This window comes from Aythya ferina (genome assembly GCF_964211825.1).
Source record: "Aythya ferina genome assembly, chromosome: 1".
Classification (NCBI taxonomy): Eukaryota; Metazoa; Chordata; class Aves; order Anseriformes; family Anatidae; genus Aythya; species Aythya ferina.
In genome coordinates, this window is record NC_140296.1 from 133509008 (window position 1) to 133530812 (window position 21805).

General features: G+C 38.1%; 1 protein-coding gene across 7 annotated transcripts in view; it reads right to left on the minus strand.

Annotated features, from left to right (window-relative positions):
• SHISAL1 (shisa like 1) overlaps positions 1-21805 on the minus strand; it is a 106268-nt gene that overhangs the window by 49686 nt on the left and 34777 nt on the right. For 4 of the 7 annotated variants that reach the window (XR_014688341.1, XM_084505822.1, XM_084505823.1 and 1 more), the window contains exons 3-4: positions 14228-14441; positions 7799-8104 (exon numbers count right to left, since the gene is read on the minus strand). Coding sequence is in view for 6 of the 7 variants with exons in the window: in XM_084505822.1 (XP_084361948.1) it covers positions 7799-8104; positions 14228-14441 (520 nt within the window). In the remaining variant the exon portion in view is untranslated. The other 3 variants (XM_084505820.1, XM_084505821.1, XM_084505824.1) reach the window with 2 other exon arrangements.

A 21805-nucleotide genomic window follows, 5' to 3' on the forward strand; every position in this document is an offset into this window, starting at 1 on the left:
TTAAAAACACACAGTGTACATATATAGTAATTTTACAGGTTTTTAGTAGTTTTCTGAGGTGTAGCCTATTTAAGATTGATAATATTCTGTCCATCATTTCCTTCCCCCTCCCCCCTTTTTTAATTTTTCAAGATATATTTTCTTTCATTTCTGAAATCTTGTAAGTTATGCCAAATTTCCTACTCAGAAATCCTGCTGCAACTTTCCATGAATGCAGGAAGGCTTTCCTGTTTGGATCAGTAACGCCAGCTCCTTGCCACTTTCCCTTTCATCTCTTCTGCCACCTGCAAAGTCATTGGCTGAAGCTGTTGATTATCCCTCTCACTTTCTTGTCCATCTGCCTTATTTAGACTCTAGAAAACTAAAAGCAATTAATTGCATTTTATTAGCAATAAGTTTTGCTCCCTGCCAGTCAAAGTTTAACTCAGCTGAGGTTGCATAATTCAATACAAGTATGGGATCAACTCGCTCTTTCTTGCATTTGCCAGATACAGCTGCTCTTAACAATATGTCAAATGCAGCTAAGCTGATTTTCAGCTACATTTGTATTTACAGATCTAAATCAAGGGTGACTCTGAGCACCTGAACTGGATTTTTAAATGCAGATATGAAGTTCAAATCACCCAGCCTGGACACCTTTGAAGTGTGAAACGGACAGACTGAGGCATGAATATATATATATGAGTACTTTTCCTTGAAGCTCAGAAGTTGTACTCAGCTTATTTGAAAAGTGCTTGGGGATGCTTTAAAGTTTCTCTGTGATACTTCAGAATCTATGCAAGGAGCTTCAGAGCTTGTCATTTTATTTCTCAGTATGAAAAGTGTATGTGCTGTTGAGCATCTGACTCCAAGGTGAAGGTAAGGGGTAGGAGAAAGAACTATCCAAATAGCTCTAACCATCTTTAAAATTAAGTGGTGTTTGCTGTGAGAGAAATGATGGGTTTTGTTGATAAAACTTGCAATGTCATACTCATTCCTGTATATGACACTATAGTGTTGTTACATTATACAGTAAAATTGCAGTCTTAACTGATTTCTTCTAATTTCACATGAATTAAATGCTATCTGCTACCTCAGCAGTGCTACACTCTCAGTCTGTTATTATCTAGATAAGTTAAGGATCTGGCTGCAAGAAAATCTACTCAAAATATAAGAGAAAATTTAAATATGGAAGTTGTTCAGAATTGGTTTCCAGTATTTTGACTAGCTTTCATTTCTCAGCATGAAGAGTTCATTTATCAATAACTTTCAGCTTTCCATTTAACTACTCACTTTTCTACTAATTGATGTTTTCTGACAATTCATTACCACATTTAAGATAGTTAAATCACTTTAACTGTACAGTTCATTTAAAGGAAAGACTTTCATAATGTTGATGAATATGACAGTCCCAGGTTGATGGACAGGCTGAGAAATAACTACATAGGGAATATCGATCATCTCATATCCAATGAATATGCAGTTTACACGAATGTGAAGAAATAAATGTTGCATTATTGGGTCTATTACAGAACAAAAGCAAAAAGAGAATAGGCATGAAATGAACCACATGTGCTATTTATGTATCAACAGAAGAAGCAGTGCCTATCAACATTTAGAAGGTTTGCTGGGATTCAGACTGAAGTGGGCAGAAGCTTTGCATATTGTCTTCACGTCAGTAGTGAATTTCTAAAAACAACAAAGAAAGCACTTATTTATGTATCTTGAATTGTTTAAATGAAAGTTGTGAAATTCAAAATTAAACATTTCCATTTATTTCCATAATTATAGTGTAGTGGCAAGTAAACAAAAGTTGGAGCATTAAGGAATTTGAGGTGCTTGCTTCCAAGTCTCCCATCCGTTTTGCTGGTCTCCTGCCCTGACATCACGTAAGAGTCCAGGCAGGAAAAGGGATACACAGTGCAAAGCCAGTTTCATGATCTGGCTCTTCCAGGATCAGAAAGCGATTTCCCTAGTTTTGTTTTAGTTTTTAAGCTTCTTATGTTTTTACAGTTATGTTGGTCCTAGCCTTCAACTGGATTTAGCTCCATTCACCAAAACTCTTTGGGCCCAGCTATCCAGACAGTTTGAAACCCAACGAAGCGTACACCAGCCCAAGCCAAGAGCCAGTTTCTTGAGGAGAATGTTGTGGGAAACGGTGTCCAAAGCCTTACTAAAGTCAAGGTAGACCACATCCACAGCCTTTCCCTCATCCACTAAGCACATCACTTTGTCATAGGAGATCAGGCTCGTCAAGCAGGACCTGCCTTTCATAAACCCATGCTGACTGGGCCTGATCGCCTGGTTGCCCTGCAAGTGCCACATGATGACACTCAAGATAATCTGCTCCATGAGCTTCCCTGGCACTGAGGTCAAACTGACAGGCCTATAGTTTCCCAGGTCTACCTTCCGGCCCTTCTTGTAGATGGATGTCACATTTGCTAGCCGCCACAGCATTTAAACTAGAACAAGAAAGAAAATGATGAAATATTAAGCACTTACATTGTTTTTTAATCCAGGAAGATCCCAAACTACTTTACAAATCATAGGTTAATCCTGACTTTGTTCTTGGGATGCTTTCTTACACTTTCTGTCCTCTGCAATAGGAGACTGCAATAGAGAGTGCTGCTTTGATTCTTGATATACAAGAATCACTTCCCCATTATCACAATGTACCGTCTTCTAGCTTTTTTTTTTTCTAACTGTATTATGATAAATGTAGTACAGGAAGCTAATAACTGACAACTTTTGTCATCATGAAAACTTGTGAACTTTTTTGCAAAACGTTTTAAACAGTATTTAAGTTTTTATGCCCTGGGATATATTAATATCTCACAGGATTAAAAAATCTATTTTCTATTTTCCTGTTTTTTTTGAATTGAAAGAAAGCCCATCTGTAATCTGGAGCTGCTCTGCATGACACCACCCATATATATGTAAATGTGTTTGTGAGATGCTAAAGAAAAACACACATTTTCTCTATGACTGGAAAAGCAGGGATAGGTTTAAGACACTTCAAAAATGTGAACACAAACTGAAAAGTTGATTTTATAACTGGAATCTTGCTGTTACCAAAGCAGTTCAAGAGGCTGGTGTCATCATCTGCAATAATGGAAGTTCAAGTATAAAATGGAAAACAACAAAATGTGAATAATTGAGCAATCTTAAAGACAGTGGTGAAAATGATAAATCCTTTAACTCCACTGCACTTCTTCACTAACAGTATGATTGAATTTTGAGAAGACGGTACTAAGGTCATTCATCAAACATAGACTGCAGCAGAAACAGACTCTAAACAGAAGCTAAACTTAATTTATATATATACATGTATATTGCAAAATTACCATATTTTCCATGTATATAACCTGCAGATTATCTAATGGAGAAATAAATAGCCAGGGAACCTTCTCTTACTCCCTACTGTCTTAGCACTTGCTGTAGTACACAAGTCTATTTTTCTGAAAGACCTCTTTACTCAAAAGCCTCTTCCACATGCTAATCACCTTGCCTACGATCACCACTGCCTACTGCGTTTTTGAGACACCTGTGCTGGGTCTGGCTGGGATGGAATTAATTTCCCCCACAGCAGCCCATATATGAGTGCAGTGTTCTGCACCTGTAGGTAGAACAGCATTGGTATCAAACCACAAACAACCCTGATATTGCACCAGTGTTTTGTCTATTGCTGTGCTGTGCTGTGCCCTACAGCACCAAGACTCCCTCCAGCCCCCAAAGCCAGCAGGCTGGGGATGGGCAAGTGGTGGGGAGGGGACATACCAGGGCAGCTCACCTAAACCAACCAAAGGGATATGCCATACCAAGTGGTGCCACACAGCAATAAAAGCTGGGGAAGGGGAAGGAGAGGGGGTGCTCTTGTTATGAAGATGTCTCTCCCCCCAAACAACCACTACGTGTATACAGACCCTGCTTCCTGGGACATAGCTGAATGTTGCTTGTTGATAGGAAGTATTTTTTTTTTCTTCTCTGTGCTTCTGTGTGGCTTTTTTTTCCCCTCTTTCTTTTCCCTTTAATTAAATTACCTTTATCTCAATCCATAAGCTTTTTATTTTTTTCTGTCCCACATGTTTTTTCTTCCTTTCTTCTGCTGAGAAGGGGGAGTGAGAGGGCACTTCTGGTGGAGCTCAGCTGCCCAGCAGCATAAAGCCACCACAACATCTATGCACTTAGTTGAAAGGTTGTAAGTTTCAAAAGTAGCAGGTTATAAACTTGAAAATATGGCATTTCCTGTAGTATCTTATGTGCCAGAATACAAGGGATAAACACGGATTTGCTAAGGAGACATCTACTTATTTCTTTCATTGAGCAATGAAAGGAATTAAGAAAAAAAAATATTATGGGAGCTGTTGGGAGCATAGGCACACAGTGCAGTGGGGAAGTGGTGAAGGTTACAGCAGCGATTTATCAATGCTCATCTCCTGCAAACACAGGAAAAGGAGCATGTGTGATATGCTCACCTGATCCTAACATACAATCCCCACTTAATGCTTCAAAAAAAAGCACAGAAAAAGAACAGCAAAAGTCAGGAATGGAAGTTGATTAAGAATCCTTCAAAAATTACTGGAGAGTTTCCTTCGATTTGTAATAGTTTGGCAGAACAAGCAACTAATATAGCCAGGCCTAATATTTTAAATATATAAACACAAATATAAAATAAAGTTATTACATTTTTGTATACACACGTAAGTATGAAGCTAAACCACCAATACTGTATTACAAATGTTGGTTTTAAGCTGTACGGCAATTCCAACTAAAGACTGGGAATTCCATGTGCAAAAAAGCTGCAGGGACTGGAAGAAGGAAAAAAGAAGGGAAGAGGAAGAAGAGGAAAGGAAGAATGCTTATAACTAAGTACGAGCAAGTATCTACCTTATGGAGCATTATTGGGACTCTTCCATTTGGACACCATCTGCTGTAATATAATGGTCCTTTAAGTCTGAGCTGCACTGAATATATTCAGTCAGTACTGACTGCTACACCAAATGAGTTCCTTTCTCACTGATCCTTTTCCTTGGTCATACTATCATTACCTTTTCTATCCCAAAAAATCTTCAACCTTTTTGCTCTAGATTTTCTTTTAAAACTAAAGAGCAAGTTATGAAATAAAAGGACTGCTGCTAATATCCTTTTTTACAAAAGAGTGCCATCCAAAGGTTTCAGATCAAGACCAACACTGTCTTTATATGCTCTACAGCTTCAGGAACTGCTGTCATCTTTTTCACCCTGCTCATTCTTGGATCACTTAATTTTGCCAAATCTCGGTGTCTAGCCCTCTGGAACACTTCTAAATTGCACTGGTGACTTTCCGCCCTTTCCCTCCAGGACAAGTCTAGAAAACTCTTCTTGCCATGAAAAAAATCACCTGCCTCTTTTGACACCTCATTCAGAGTATTGGTTTATTCGTCTGTCTTCCTTTGATTCTGTTTTCTTTGGTAAAAAACAGGCAAAAATCATTCAATGACATTTTGTCCCATGGTTATCAGTCCTCAGTTTCTTCTTTTTATGTTCTTGCTACTCCTGAATCCGTCTCCCATTAGGCATGTTTGTTTTTTTTCTTTTGTTTTGTTTTGGTTTCATTTAACTTTACAGTAGCCTACTTGTGTCATTCTGTCAAATGAGATTCAGGTATGCTTTTTCAGCTATGCATATAAAAAACTAACCTGGTTTTCATATTGCTTCTGTGTCTCATGCCACAAATGGTGTGCATTGGTGACATCTCACATTGAAGTTATTGCACTGTTGATATTTATACAGTCTTTTAAAACCAGACCAACAGACACGTAGATACACACAGCAAATTGTCTTTGGTACCAAATGAAAATTAACTTTATAATGGTTGATGCAGAAACAAATCTTTATTTGTAATTTATTTGTACCATAGAGCAGAATCACAGAATGGCTTGAGTTGAAAGAGACCTTTAGAACCACTTAATTCCAATCTCCCTGCCATGGGCAGGGACACCTCCCACCAGACTAGGTTGCCCAAAGTCCCATCCAACCTTGCCTTCAACACCTCCAGGAATGGGGCATCCACAGATTCTCTGGGAAGTCTCTGCCAGTGCCTTGCCATTCTCTGAGTGGAGAATTTCTTCCTTAAACTAAATGTCCTGGTTTCAGGTAGGATAGAGTTATTTTTCCTGCTGGTAGCTGGCATGGTGCTGTGTTTTGGATTTAGGATGAGAATAATGTTGATAACACACTGATGCTTTAATTGTTGCAGAGCAGTGCTTACACCAAGCCAAGGACTTCAGCTTCTCACACTGTCCTGCCAGCGGGCAGGCTGGGAGTGCAGCGGGAGCTGGGAGGGGACAGACCCAGGAGAGCTGACCCAAACCGGCCAAAGGGGTATTCCATACCATCTAGCATCATGCTAAACAATATATAGGGGTGGCTAGCCGGGGTGGGGGGACCAGCTGCTTGGGGATAGGCTGGGCATCGGTCAGTGGGTGGTGAGCAATTGCACTGTGCATCACTTCTTTGTACTCATTATTAGTAGTATTACTATTATCACTATTATTATTATTTTCCTTTATTTTCTGTCCTAATAAACTGTCTCTATCTCAACCCACAGGCTTCATTTTCCTGATTCTCTCCCCCATCCCAGAGAGGGAGTGGGGAGGGTGAGCGAATGGCTGTGTGGTGCTTAGCTGCCAGCTGGGTTAAACCACAACATTAAACCTCCCCTCTTTTAGTTTAAAACCAATACCCCTTGTCCTATCAGTACATGCCCTTGTAAAAAGTCTGTCTTATAAGCTCCCTTTAAGGGGGCAAGAACCTTCTCTTCTCCAGGCTGAACATCCCCAACTCTCTCAGCCTTCTTCATAGGAGTGGTGATCTAGTCCTCTGGTGATCCTTGTTGCCCTCCTCTGGACCTCCTCTAATGGGTCTATGTCTTTCCTGTGCTGGGGGCCACAAAGCTGGATGCAGTATTTCTAGATGAGACCTCATGAGGGCAGAGTAGAAGGGCATAATCACCTCCCTTCACCTGCTGGCCACTCCTCTGCTGTTGCAGCCCAGGATACAGTTGGCCTTCAGGACTACAAGTGCACATTGCCAGCTTATGTCCAGTGTTTCATCCAACAGTACCCCCAGGTCCCTCTCCATAGGGCTGATCTCAATTCATTCATCCCGCAGTCTGTACTTACGGATTGTCCCAACCCAGATGCAGCACCTTCCAATTGGCCTTGATGAGCTTCATGAGGTTCATGTGTGCTCACTTCTCAAGTCTATCCAGGTCCTTCTAGATGGCATCCCTTACCCATATAGTGCCAACTGCACCACTCAGCTTGGTGTCATCTGCGAATGTGCTAAGAGTGTGCTCAGTCCCATTGTCTATGTCATTTATGAAGACGTCAAACACTACCAGTCCCAAGATGGACTCCTGAGGGACACCACTCGTCACTGGCATCCACCTGGACAGAGAGACCTTCACCACCACTCTCTGGGTGTGGCTATCCAGCCAATTCTTATCCACTGAACTGTCCACCCTTCAAATCACTTCTCTTCAATTTAGAGACAAGGATGTTGTCTAGGTGTAGTAAAACTCTTTACCACTGAAAAATGGCAGCACCTATTTCTCTGAGACAACAACATTAAAAGATAATTTAAAATACTCCAGAATAAGAAATCACTCCTAAGCAGTAATTATGTAAGACAATTCACAATATAAAGAACTATCTGCTAGGTTCTCAAATGGTGTCACTCAGCCTGAATTTGTAGAAACTTCCAAATGCAGATCATTGTTTAAACTACAAAACAAGAGAGTCAAAAAATACATCACAGAATGGCTTAACATACTTACCAGGCAGATGTACTCTGAAAAGACACCAGAGGTGGGCTTAAAGCATCTCCTTTTAAAGTATGTACTGTCTGTGACGTTTGAGGCTGTGGCTGAGGCTGATGCTGTGTCTGTACTTGGCTTGGATCCTGAGCAGGGTTAATCCATCGGCTCTGTCCTTGTGTCATCCACTTTCCCTGGATTCCCCACCGTGCCAGGTAAAGTTTGCAAATATCATAGTTCATTGAAGAGTAATATAAAAGGTCCAGTACCAGCAATATCACCACAAAAAAGCCATAGATCCACACCCCTAACAGTGCACTGTAGTTGCTGTGAAAATAACAAAGGCAAAACAAAACAAGTAATGTAATATGTATAGTGGTCATTATAGTAAAGGTTCTTTGTTCCACTAATTATGTAAAAATAATATACAGATGAATGACACCAAAATTTTGTTTTAACGAATGTCGTAAAATATTATCTATTATTTTAATCTGTCTAAATACTGCTGTATGCATGATATGGGAGGCTTTTAAAAATGAAGGCCCCCACCCTGCAAACATTTTTATTTCTCTCTCATCTGTGTACATATATATAAACGTGGTATGTGATTAACTTTGATGCTTTAAGTGAGCCCATTGATAAACAAATGTTTGATGGGTCTTATTCTAAGTTTTATTCCGCAAATTCTCTCTCAGAGAGCCACCCTTCTGGAAGCAACAGGGCATTTATATGAGTGAGGATTAACAATATGAAAATATGCTGTAATCATTGAACCCAAGGGTGCCTCTACTATTGAAACATTCACTGCTGACAAGCATTATAAACCCCTTGTCTTAAAAGCTGTTTAACATGTTTGGACTTGCTCTGAATTTTATGACTAATGATTACTGGTTGCAGAAGAGACTTTCAAGAGCAACTGCTAAAGATCTAAAGTTAAAAGCCTGCTAAAGTTAGCTCGTGCTCAGTTTAGGTAGGAAGAATATGGACAAAACTGTATTATATAATGCATTCAATAAGAAAGAAAATGCGTACTATGTTTGTACATTCATGTTGGTGTAGCTATAAGGTACTTATGGGTAAAGGCAGTGAAAATTATCAGCTGCCGGCATGGTGCATGGAGCTTTGTAGCTAAGACAGGTGAGTAAAGTTACTAGAGGGTAAAGAAAGGAAGAAAAGGTATAAGGGATCAACAGTACAGAGATCAAAAAGGGGAAAAATGCTAAAGCTACTGATGCAATATTCCTAAAAGAAAAAAAAAAAGATTACGAGTCATAAATGTAGTTTGAATTGGAAATTCTGTGAGTGGGGAAGAGGAGACCAGAACAGAGATGCGAAGAAACAAGTAAGAATGAAATTATTACGTGTGCAGAGAAAGAAGTCCGATCTAGACCTAAGAGCTTATGTGGAAATAATGTGTAGTAGAGACTATAAAAACAAGAGCAAGCAGAAGGGATACTAATAAAAAGTATCATTAGGAAGACAGTCTTGGGGGAAAATGACATCTAAGCATATCAACAGGCAGCCCCCATCTATTTGAACCTGAACTTACGTGAATACAACTGAACACATGTTCAACACTGCTCTTTCACAGACTTTGAGGGAACTGTTTTATCAGAACATTGATGAAAACTAAAGTGCTCCAAGAGGAAAAAAGCCTGAGAACACATATTATAGATATAAGCCAGAAAGATATATTGACAATTTCAAAATATGTTCCAACCCTTTTAAAACCTAAAACTTTTCAAGTCTCTGCTTCAAACTTTCACTTCCATTTAAACTTTTATACAGATCTTCCATTTTATAAACATAATCAGCATTTGAAGCAAGAGATCAGATAAGAAAACAGAATTTTAATTTGTGTTGCTGCCTGTCAGCAATTAATGAGACTGATTTTCCTCTCCAGTGAATGGTTCTTCCACTACACTGATATAAAATGCTTAGATTAAATGTGGTTCCATAGCAAACAACTGTGAGTAATGAGAGCTGTTAATGGGCCCTTTCTGTCTAACTTTATGAACATTCATTCTAGCCTAGGAGTTTTAAACTTTTCAGTAAGTTTCTAGGAGGATTAGAAGTAGACAAAATGTAGTGATTCTGAAAACTCTTAATTCAAGAGTCTTTGCCTCTGCTAAAGACCTGTACCTGCATGCCTAAATTCAAACAACAGTGGGTAGGCTTTTGACATGCATTGAAATCCTTGCAGTCCAAAGCACTTGGAACTGTAAGTGGGTTTGGTTAAGCTAGGCTTCTCAGTAGTGGTACTCTTCATTTTCAGTGGGTTTACTCCTACTGGGGTAAAATTCTCTATCTTCTGCTAATATAAATAAAAGTGAAGGCCAGAGAAGTCAGGAAGAAATCTGCTGTGACAAATCCTGTTCCTATTCATTACTAATACCAATGCATGTTAGGAATAGGTGTGCTGTATTTGATCCATAGTAAATATTGGAAAAAACGTTATTTTTTGTTTTTGCAGCAATTTGAGAGGCAGAAACATTTCTTTCAGTTACCTCAGAAGAATTCTTTTGTATTTTAGGCATCTACTTTTACCCAACAAACTTTGGCTAGTGAAAATTTGAGCTATTTTGAGAGTTCCAATTTAAATCTGTTCCTTCTAAATAACATCTGTCTCTCACTAGTACAAAAATGAAAGACTTCTTTATTTAAAATAACAGACAGTGGCACTACAGCACTGTCAAAGGTACCTTGTGAAAAATCACAAGCAAAATTGATAAGTAGTATGTTTTGTATACAAAGGGAAATGCCATACTTTGATATATTTTGTTTCTCAAAGTATTAAGATGGTAGAAAGTACTAATTTTGCTGATACTTACTAATCACATTAAAAATTAAAACTTCCCTACAAATTACGAAGATGCCTTAATTAGAAAATAAACAACCTTTCTTCTGTATCACTGAATAAAAGTAGGGCCAAAGATACAGCAAAGAACTGTGAATCAAAACACCTAGACATGCTCTCATGTCTTGTTAGACATTGGAACAGGCTGCCCAGGGAAGTGGTGGAGTCACCATCCCTGGAAGTCTTTAAAAGACGTTTAGATGTAGAGCTTAGGGATATGGTTTAGTGGGGACTGTTAGTGTTAGGTCAGAGGTTGGACTCGATGATCTTGAGGTCTCTTCCAACCTACAAATTCTGTGATTCTGTGATTTCATTGAACTAAATAATTTAACAGTAAAAATTTCATCTTACAGACGAATTTTTCTGTACTTCTGTTCAGAAGTTTCATTTCAATTAAAAATGAAGTGTGAGTGGATTCCAAATCTGTCGGGATTCAAATTACTGGGGTTTGCTCCTTTGCTCGGACAATCAAATATAATAAGATTTTTTTGGTGTGGTTGTGTATCCTCCTCCCCTTCCCCAGCTGAAAAGTTTGGTTGGCCTTGCCTCCCAGTTCTCCTGCCCTCTCAGTCAGTCACTTTGGAGCTTCTCTTTAGGTTCAACACAATGCTTTGCAATGTAACGCTGAAAACTACTTCCACAGCCATGTTGCCCAGTCCTCTGCTGTTGCATGACCAACAATACAAAAGCAAAATCTGGAGTAGAGTTGCATGATAATTTTTTTCTAGCTTAGTGAGAGAGGGTAATTCATAGGTATGTCAGAAAAGCTTAGTGGCTCATTATTTCAAGATACTTCAGCTTTTACAAAAATACAATGTATATATGGTAGACACTTGATACAGAGCCTACTTGTGTAACGGTCAACCCTGGAAAACTTAGCGATAGCTCAGTGATATGGTTTAGTGGAGGACTTGTTAGTGTTAGGTCAGACATTGGACTAGGTGATCTTGGAGGTCTCTTCCAACCTAAATGATTCTGTGATTCTGTGAAAACAGGAATGAGAGATAAGGAAAAACATGGATGTATTACAGACTGCCATAATGTATCAGATTAAGGATCAGATTAAGGATCCCTGCTGATACCCATCATATCTGCTGATACCCATCAGAACTTGCATAATAGAAAAACAGAGAGAATATGAATACAAGATTTAAGTAAATACTATTTTTAAGACAGATTAAGTAATTTATTAGATGGAAAAATACTTTCGATGGCAGAACTTTTTTTTTAGTCTGTTAGACATCATTGGTATTTCTGTATTTAATACTAAATGAATTGTTCACATTCAAAAATATTATAAACTGATTAGTTTGCATGATTGCAAAGATATAATAGCCCAGTATTCTGCAGTTACCAAAACAGGGGAATCTTTAGTTATGGTAATGGAAATAATGTAAATAAATCTGGCTACAGTTACACTGTATGACTGTAGAAGACGAATGTGTTTTTTCATCTGCACTGTGACAAAGAAGTTACCTGTGACTTCATTTTTTTTTTCCCATCAACTGTATGATAAAACAAGAGGTGTGTTTTGATGATCACAAGAATGGCTATGGAGAAAAATAAATCAAATAATGATATCGAATCACTCTTCCCTTACAACTATATACATTTTTTCAGTTCATTGCTATTCCCATATCCTAAATTATTCTCCCCAGCCACAGTGCAACCACAGCCACAGTTCCACTAGAAGCTTTTTTCAGTGGTGTGTGAAATTAGATCTAAATAAATAGCTGACTTTCTAACAGTAAAGTGAACCCTAGATGTATTAGAATCCAGATGAAGTTAAATTATTTTACATGTTAAATAAAGTCAGAGTGTATTAAGATGCTCATTACAATGGTCTTAATGTAGGCATCTAGGCTTCACATTTTTTGGCCCCTCCACAGCATGTTAACATTATTAGGAAGTCTTCCACCAATCTCAGTGAGCTCAGGATGATGATCTCTCTCTCCCTCTCACTACATTGGAGGAGTTTTAAATAGAAAGTTAGCTTCCCTTCATTTTTCTGGCCCTGATGGAATTATCAGAGGTAATATTTCAGGAACTTACACAAGGGGAATACTGGTTCCACTCTGGCACTTCTCTAAATTACATCTCCAAAAGCTTTTTATTGTATTTAACATGTTTTCCCCTATCTTCACAAAAGATCAGCATGTAGCTAATGTCCACAGGAAATTCTGGACTGAAGACATATGTGGAAATAAATCTGAAGGTGGCTCTCAACACTGACTTTTGACAATAAAGACATATACATAAGTAGTTTTCTCTTTCACTTGAGATGACTTACAAAAAATGATAGCTTGATTATAACTAAAATAACACACGCATTAGGCTCTAAGTACTTAAATTAAAATTAGATACTGTAATCCATAGAATACCAAATAGCCTTCTTTCCCATTGATGAACTGCTCACACACAATAGCCCTATAATATGAACAGCTCTACTTGTTTACTTTTGTGGGTGCAGGTGCATGTCTGTACATGTACACAAGTGAGTGGGCACACAAACAGAGAAGGCAGGTAGCAGAGAAAGGTAGTACACGCCAGGGGATATTTTGCAGTCCTAACTCTTTTATACTACACATGATACAGGCTTCTTTATACTACGTGATTGCCACTAACACCTGTGAAATTAGAGTGTGTGATTTTTACATCTATACAAGATTCAAACTTTGCTAGGCAGAACTGTATGAAAGGTGGTTGTTAAGGAAGACAACAGTTTGCTGACACTGAGCTGGGCTGCTGCTGGCTGCAGCTGCACACAGTGAGCTGAAGAGCCAACATCAGTATTCCAGCACCATAATCTCCTAGCAGACTTGCACCTTGTTTCATATGAATGAATGACAACACACTGACCAAGTTTGGCTCCAGAGAAGAAAACACTGAAATCCCTGTAGTAATCAAAAAAATCAATAGACTGGAATTCCTGTTGTTTTTAATCCACCCCTTTCTTGCCCTTGGGGGGGCTGGATACAAGAATAAGCTGACAGGGGAAGGCAGAAAGATCAGAACTTGACCCTGGGGTTTTACAGGGAATTCCATCAGCTGGAATTTGCCCTCTGAATCAAAAGAAATAACAGTGGATTAGTGTGGCCTGAATATCAAGTAAGAAATAGGATACAGATCACAAGTGAATATTTAGCCATTATAAATAGGTAATCAGTAACAAACATCTGCTTGCTACATATTAGTTCCTTAGGACAAAAATCAGTGATATTTAACTTGGAGGATAGGTCTCAGAACAACATGGAAGTATCTCACGTAACAGGCAGGAAGACCACATGGTTACAGTTTGGATAAGACTGAGGTTGGGGAGAGACACTTCATGTGTAACTTTTGTATGTAACTCTCTATTTCTTACATTTAAATGCAACTTTTACATACATACTGTCCTAGCAATGTTTATGGGAAGTGTCAAAACAACAATAGCAAAGCTAAATATCCTTTTCTTTTAGGTGTTCTGTAAGCAAGTTTCTGTGTGTATGTAATTATTCTAATTGCTTCCATCATTAAGTACACCTCAGATTACGTTACTAGACCATGAACAGTTTAGTGAAGAGCACTTTAAAAACTCATGTACTCATACTTACTTATGCATATATCCATCTGCATTCCCTGTTAAGTTCATCTGCATAACAGTCTGAAATTCTGTCTCATTGCAGCAGTATTTAAATACTGTGTTGTTATGGTGACAGCAAAAGATGTAAGATTTATTGTCAGAAAGACGGGGGCAGTGAAAACCGAAGTGGTAGCGACCTTTGTAGTCTGTATATGGCTCACAGACCCGAAAATGTGCAGACAATACTGTAAAACAAAGAAAAATATTGGCTTTGTAAGTTACTTGTGTTTTATGTATGCAATAAACTGTAATTTTTCATTGGTTAAGCTTAAATATTTTTCTTTGATTTCTGAAAAATGTTAACACTTCAGAACTTTCAACTTCATAACATTTAACACTAAAACATTTAGCATGGTTTTTGACTGTTATCATTGCTGTCGTTCTGATTATTATTTCTTTTAAGGGATGAGAAGAAATACCCTTCATGCAAGAAACCCAAAATTATTCAGGGAAACATTTTCATACTGCACACACTAAATATACAGATAACCACAAAGACTTAACAATGTTCATGTTTGATTTTCCTGTGATGACTTCATAAAAACAAAAAGCCTATATAAAAACTACAATAAAAGTTTGATGACACTTGATTTACAGTCACAGTTACTGACAAAAAATTGCTTTTCCACTGTAAAGGTAATTCTTTGATAAGGATTATTTTGCCATAAATAGTAAGTACAAAACAGTATAACAGATCTGAACGACTCTGAATTTGCAATGATATAGAACTAATAGAAATATTGCTACTCCTGGAAGTTCTTACAGGTCTTCTTTATTAAATTTTCATGTGAAGTGTTTATTACATCTCTGAGAACATTTTTTTCTGAAGAATGTCACAATGATTTCACCATCATTTTCCCTGAAAATAAATAAACAAATAAATAGAAATGTTCTCCCATACATATCCTTAGAATCCAGACTCAAGGCTGCTTGCTGCATGGTGCCTGGCACACCACAGTTACATCTTTGTGGTAAGATTGCTGGGGACCTAATGGTTATAAACAGCTCTGAACTAGAAGCTTTGCAAGCATCTCAGTTTTCCAGAGCTAATCAAGCATGCAGAGGAGCAGCACAGCAATCCCTTCCAGCATGGGCCTTAACCACCTGCACGTGACTTCCTGGTACATCTGAAAACGCTTGCAAAAGAAAAGCCTATGGCCAATATTTGGCTCCACACACTGCCAACATTTTAACTGATTTATAGGTTTTTTGTTGTGGTAGGCCCTGTGGCATATGAATCAACCTCTGTAAGTTCCTCTCTCTACTTGCCTCTATCTCTATGGATTGTAGACCCTGCAGAAGCTATCCTCCTTTCTCATACCTCAGCTTCATTCCTAAAATTAGTTGAGATGAACCTAAGCTCTAATATAAGGTAAGCATAGTATATATATATAAGCACAAAAGTAACAGAAGTAAGTAATTTCAGCTGATTGGTAGGATAATGCATCCATTGTTCATGTTATAGATACATATACATCCATATGCATGCCTGTCACCATTACTTTAACAACTTTGTTCCAAATCCAATGACACTATAACCTGTAAATATTTTTTTTTCTTTAGACCTAGGTGAGCCTCTGTAGCTCTAACAACAAATATGCATGATCAAATTCTGTTGCAACATCCACAAAGCAGGTAATTGCATGAACATGTATTTGTTTGAACATATACTAACTTCCCTGTCTACTCCCCCTTTAATTAACACAACAATGATGTAAGTGTTCCAGGATTGATTAAGTTTAGAAAAATCACCATGGCTGAAGTTGTAACAAAGACCACCTGGTCCAACCCCTGCTCTAGCAGGGTCACCCAGAACAGGTTGCCCAGGACTATGTCTTGGTGGCTTCTAAAGATTTCCAAGGAGAAGACTCCACAACCTCTCTGGGTAACCTGTGCCAGTGCTCCCTCACCTGCCCAGCACAGAAGGGTTCCTGATGTTCAGAGGGAACCTCCTGTCTGCCAGTTTGTGCTCACTGCCTCTTGTCCTGGCACTGGGCACAAAGCCTGGCTTTGTCTTCTTTGTATTTCCCATTCAGGTATTTACAGACATTAAAATTCCCATCTGAGCCTTCAGTTCTCTGTACTAAACAACTCCAGCTTTCTCATCCTTTCCTCATATAAGAGAGGCTCCAGTTATTTCATCTTAATGACCTTTTGTTGGATTCTGTCCAGCATGTCTAATTCTCTTGTACCGGGGAGGCCAGAGCTGGACACAGTGTGGTCTCACCAGTGCTGAGGAGAGGGGAAGGATCTCCTCCCTTGACCCACTGGCAATACTTTACCTAATGCCAGATACCATTACCTTCTTTGTGGCAAATGCACACTGCTGGCTCACATCCAACTTGGTATCTACCAGGATACCCAGGTCCTTTTCTGCTAAGATGCTCTCCAGCTGGGCAGCCCCAGCATGTACATGTACATGGGGTTGTCCCTCCTTAGGGACAAGACTTTGCAAACTGCATGAGGTTCCTGTCAGCCCATTTCTCCAGTCTGTCCAGGTCCCTCTGGATGGCAGCAACATGATCTCTGGCCTATCAGCCACTCCTTCCACATCTATATTATCAATGAACTTGGTAAGGGTGCACTCTGTTCCATCATCATATTAGTTTTATCTATTTATTTATTTATTTGAAAACATGAGATGTGGCAGGAAAGAAATTCATAAACCAAACAGAGCTTTTAGCTAATTATTTGTTTCCTAAAAAGAATGGGAGCTTCATGCAGTTCCTTAAATACAGGACTCCAGTGCCAGCTAAGATTTCCCTAGCCTGTCTCCAGCTTTCAGTGGAGGAGGTAGATGTCTCTCATAGGTCCAGTGCACACATGGATGACCTAGGGCAAGCCAAATGGTATTAAATGAACATGGTTAAGCATTTGTAAAGGGCCCTAGGTGTTTGGTACCAGCTTGCAAGGGTGCATTACATGCACATTGCATATATACATTGCGTATAGTAGTATTAGTCATTATTCCTAGTTTATAAAAAAAAGAAAAAAAAGGAAGTTGACCCATTTCTAGTAGTCATACAAAGTGGCATATCAAGGTAATGCCTGCCTAGTGTTTTACTGTAAGTCTCTTCAAAATCAGGTTCTAAGTCATATTATTATTGTGCCTAATAAATTTGAGTGAAGTGGTAGCCTTCATAACGTAGCATTACACTTCAGTAGTGACGTTTATTCACAGCATTTTTATTTTCAGTATTGAACAGGACAGCACCCATCTAATCCTTCTCTGATAAATGGCTAGCTTCAGATGCTTCAAAGGAAGATACATGTGCCTTATTTAAAAAGCTATGCAAAAAAAATGTAGTAAGACACATACACTTATCTCATTATACATGTTTTTCACTTGTATATTTTATTTATAGATATCTAAATTGTAATATATATATATAATAACAAATGCAGGTATAATTATTTTTGTTATAATGCCTTTTAAGGCTTAAGATATATTAACTTATTTTTCTGTTAAAAATGTTGTATTGTTACAACTAATTACATGTTAGTAATTTTTGAAGTGTTTAGTATAGATTGTTGTTTCAAGTTTTGGACATTTTAAAGAAAAATGCCAGAACTGGCTTTGAAAATAAAAGGATATTAAAAATACCATTTTTCATACGTTTTATGTTGTTAGAATTGAAACTTGTTCTTTATGTTTCACAAGCAATCGAATACTTCCATGCTTCTGAAATTATTCTGTGCTGTGACAGAAACTGAATAGTGACAATGCATTAGAAGACTATAGAACTTTGAGAGGCTTAAATTACTCCTCACTGAAAAGCAGTTTATTTATCCACATATGTGAAATATTCCCTGATCCCTAGAGAGGTTCTTAGTACATTTTAAAAGGAAAATTAAACCCAAACTTCTTTGGTGATCAAAACTCAGGGAAGGGTAACTATAGAAAGGGGGGAGAATGGAAAATAACATCAGGTCAGATCATGAGTTATGCCTCTAATAAAATGTATTCCAAAGCAAACCCCTAATAGTAAAATGTGTATCAGCGATTAAAATAAATAGACAAGAAAAAGCATAAAGTTATGTATTAATTCAGTCACTGTGTTAAACCCAGTATGTAGCTAATCACCACAAAGCCGCTCAGTCACTCCTTCCCCCAGGGAAATGCTGGAGAGGATCTGAAGGGCAAAGCAAAACAACTTGTGGTTCAAGATAAAGGAAGTTTAATAAGTGAAGAAGGAAGAAAAAAATAGGTGACGTGAAAGCAATCACTAACCACTAGCAGACCGATGCCTAAGCAGTCCCCAGGCAATGGTAATTTTCAAAAAAACTCTCATCCCAGTTTTATGGCTGGGCACAACATTATCTGCTCTGGAGTATCACTTTGGTCAGTTGGGTTCAGGGGCATCAGCCGTATGTCCCTGCAGCCTCCTTGCTGGTGAGAGGGACGGGAGCAGTGAGAATCAGAGAAGGCCTTGATAGCGCCCAGAAACAGCTATGACGCTGGTGTGTTACTGATGCTGTTTGGTCACCAGTCTATAGCAAGGCATCACGGGGGCTGTTGTGAAGAAAATTAATCCCATGCCAGCCAAATCCAGTACACAGTGAAAAACCTTTATCAATTTATTACAATCTGTGTAATTTCAGTTGCTGTCTTTATTGGATCTCCGATTTCCTGATAAAACAAAGTACAATGTTTTACAAAGTATTCTTCTGGAAAATACATGTAACTTAAATCCTGAGCATGAAAGAGCTTTAACTCTGCTGAAATTAGGATAAAACTGGGACAACTGAAAGGTTTTAAGCTGTCTGTTGCAAAGATTGCAGCTGTTACTGAAGTGGAATTGCTTGTGCAAATTCTCGTCCTATTTCTGAAATGTATTATTGAACAGGTTAGTGATATAGATGCTCTTATCTCTGTTCCTACTAATTGATGGATAATGGTCATGCTTCAAACGACTGATTTGAGCTCATCTTAAAATGTATCTACCATAAAAAGTAAACAACCAGTGTACATCAAGTTACTACTTCACTACTTGTTAACAGTTAATCTGTGTAATGTTGATTAATTTTTTAATTTAGCTACCAAATTTGTAAAGTACCAGGTTTTGAGAATGGTTGATCTTTATAAGCTTTCTGTATGAATCTATACAAATATTCATATATATATATGTTATTTAGCACAATGACAATCATTTGAAAGCCTCAGACAATTTTGATATACAGACATTAATTTTTTACTTGAAAGGATAATTACTGTAATGTGCAAGTAATCCCTCACCTTTTGCTTTGCTGCCATCCCTGATTTTATAAATGTGTTTCAATCTATTACATGAGTTTAAGCATCAACATTCCTGCAAAATAAATCTAGGAGATAAAGAAGCCTGAAAGAATATTCTTATGGTATGACTGCATGCCAGTCCTCCCTTTATTAGGCAGTCCCTATCAGATTAGTACAATTAATGTGTCCACAAATCCTAAAATTGTGTGCATTGTGATCTTGATAACATTGAAAAAACATTAGTCTGAAGTTTCGGTATTCCCAATTTGATTTTATACTCCTTTCCTCCCTGCACAAAGCCGCAGCCTACCTACTCCAAACTAAACCCTTCCTTTTCAGAGTTATTTCTCCTTGCTCTGAGAGCTTTTTGCCCACATTGGGCAACTGCATCTCCTTCCTAGCCACATAGCTAAAGCTGCCAAACTTTATCCTCATTCTGAGTCACCACCTTAATACCTAACCTAAGTTTGTTCCACTGCCATTGCTTCTCTCCTTTTCTGACAAAAAGACTGGGTGCTGAGAACAGCTCATCTGAGAGCTTGCCTGTCACTTGTGCCTATATTTTCCTTCCATTGACAGTTACATTTCCAATTCTTAACTGCAGTTTTAAGCCATGCAGAGAACTTCAGTATTAAGATTGCACAACTTAATATATCAGACTTGGAAGTAAAGAATGATCTTACAGACAGAAGTTTGTAAATCTAGGGAACTCCAAAGGGCTTTTGCATTTAGATTTTGATTTCCGCTCAGTTTAAGAATGATGTACATAACATTCCAGTGAGAGTAGTAGCCTATTTTTCCTGTCATTGTCACTGCATGAAGCCAATAGTTGTCCTTTGTGGAAGCTGATCTATGGTGGACAAAAATGTACATTCAATAAATAATAAATTTCATCTATGCCCTGTAAAATGCCAGTTAGCAACAGCCTAAGTGCACTCCTACAGATGTCAGTAGCAAAACTCCACAAGAAGAAAAGTTAGGCTGGCACCAAAGGCTTGTGATGATTCCAAATGAAGCCTACTTGCTCTACTCTACTTGCTAATAATCAGTGTTAGGTAATAAAATACTAATAACCAAGAAGCAAAAAGGTAAGGTACATTTACAAATACAATAGTTTATGATGTTAGTAGATAAATTACATAAGAAGTAAAAGCTATTCACAATTAGTTTCAAATAAAACGTTTTACTTCAGAGGCAGAACATTTCTTTTCCTAAAAGAAAAACATGTCAAAACCCTGGCTTTATGTTTGGGTTTGAGGGAGTAAGTGTACATATATCAGTGGCTGACTGGTACTATTTGCACTCTTAATGTGATTCCCAGTCAGCTGGAACAAAGCCATTTATACAATATTGAGGAAAATGATTGGAGAAGTAGGATTTGAGGAGGTCCCAGTAGAAGTTCCCTAAAATGAGTGGTAAAAGTATGGAAACAATAAAAAGCAGCAGAAGAGACTGGAGCATCTGGAACAGTTTTGTGATGTTTGATCAGTGGTATACAATCACTGAAGTCTTCTTGAATAACTGGCTTCCTTTATATATCAGCGAAATAGCTTTCTGAAATGACTTTAAACTGGAAAATAACAAAGAGGTTGCTATAACCCCCTATGCCTGACTCTAGCACATAGGAATAGGTTACTTAGATAACTAGGGATGCAGTGCCATACATAGGGATATCAGTGAGAGGACTTCACAGGAAATGGCTAGAGAATAAACTGTCATTAGTAAGAATCAGCTTGAACACTTGCAAACAAGCATTGAGACTGTAGGAAATAAAATGCATGATTCAACTAATTGATGAGGACATTACACTGGATATTATAGGCATTACACAGATACAGTACTGTAACAACTTTTACTGGAGCACAAAGATACTTTAAGATATATAATACCTGGTGAAGTTTTAAGTATGGTGATTATGGATGTGTACTACAAGGGAGTATGAATCAATTATGACGAAAATCTCCTTTTGAATTAAAAAGCAGTTCAAGAATGGAGGGTAAAAGAGGTTGTATGTACTCAGAGTTTGAAATACCTAGAACCAAATATATTTGGACTGTAAATATCCTTCTCCCCCCTTCCCCCTCTTTTTTTGTAAATCATCCTTCACTACAAAAAACTTTAATGCTATAGATAACTCCTGAAGAACAAATGCAACTAGTAATCATAGCACTCAACTAATTCTCAGTCTAACAGTTGACAGATTTCTGCACAAAACATCTCTGTGTGCTAGTAGCAAACATCTAGGGCAGATCTAACAAACACCTAGAGAAAAAAACGCATGCATACTCCCTGGAACAGTCAATTCTTCAGATT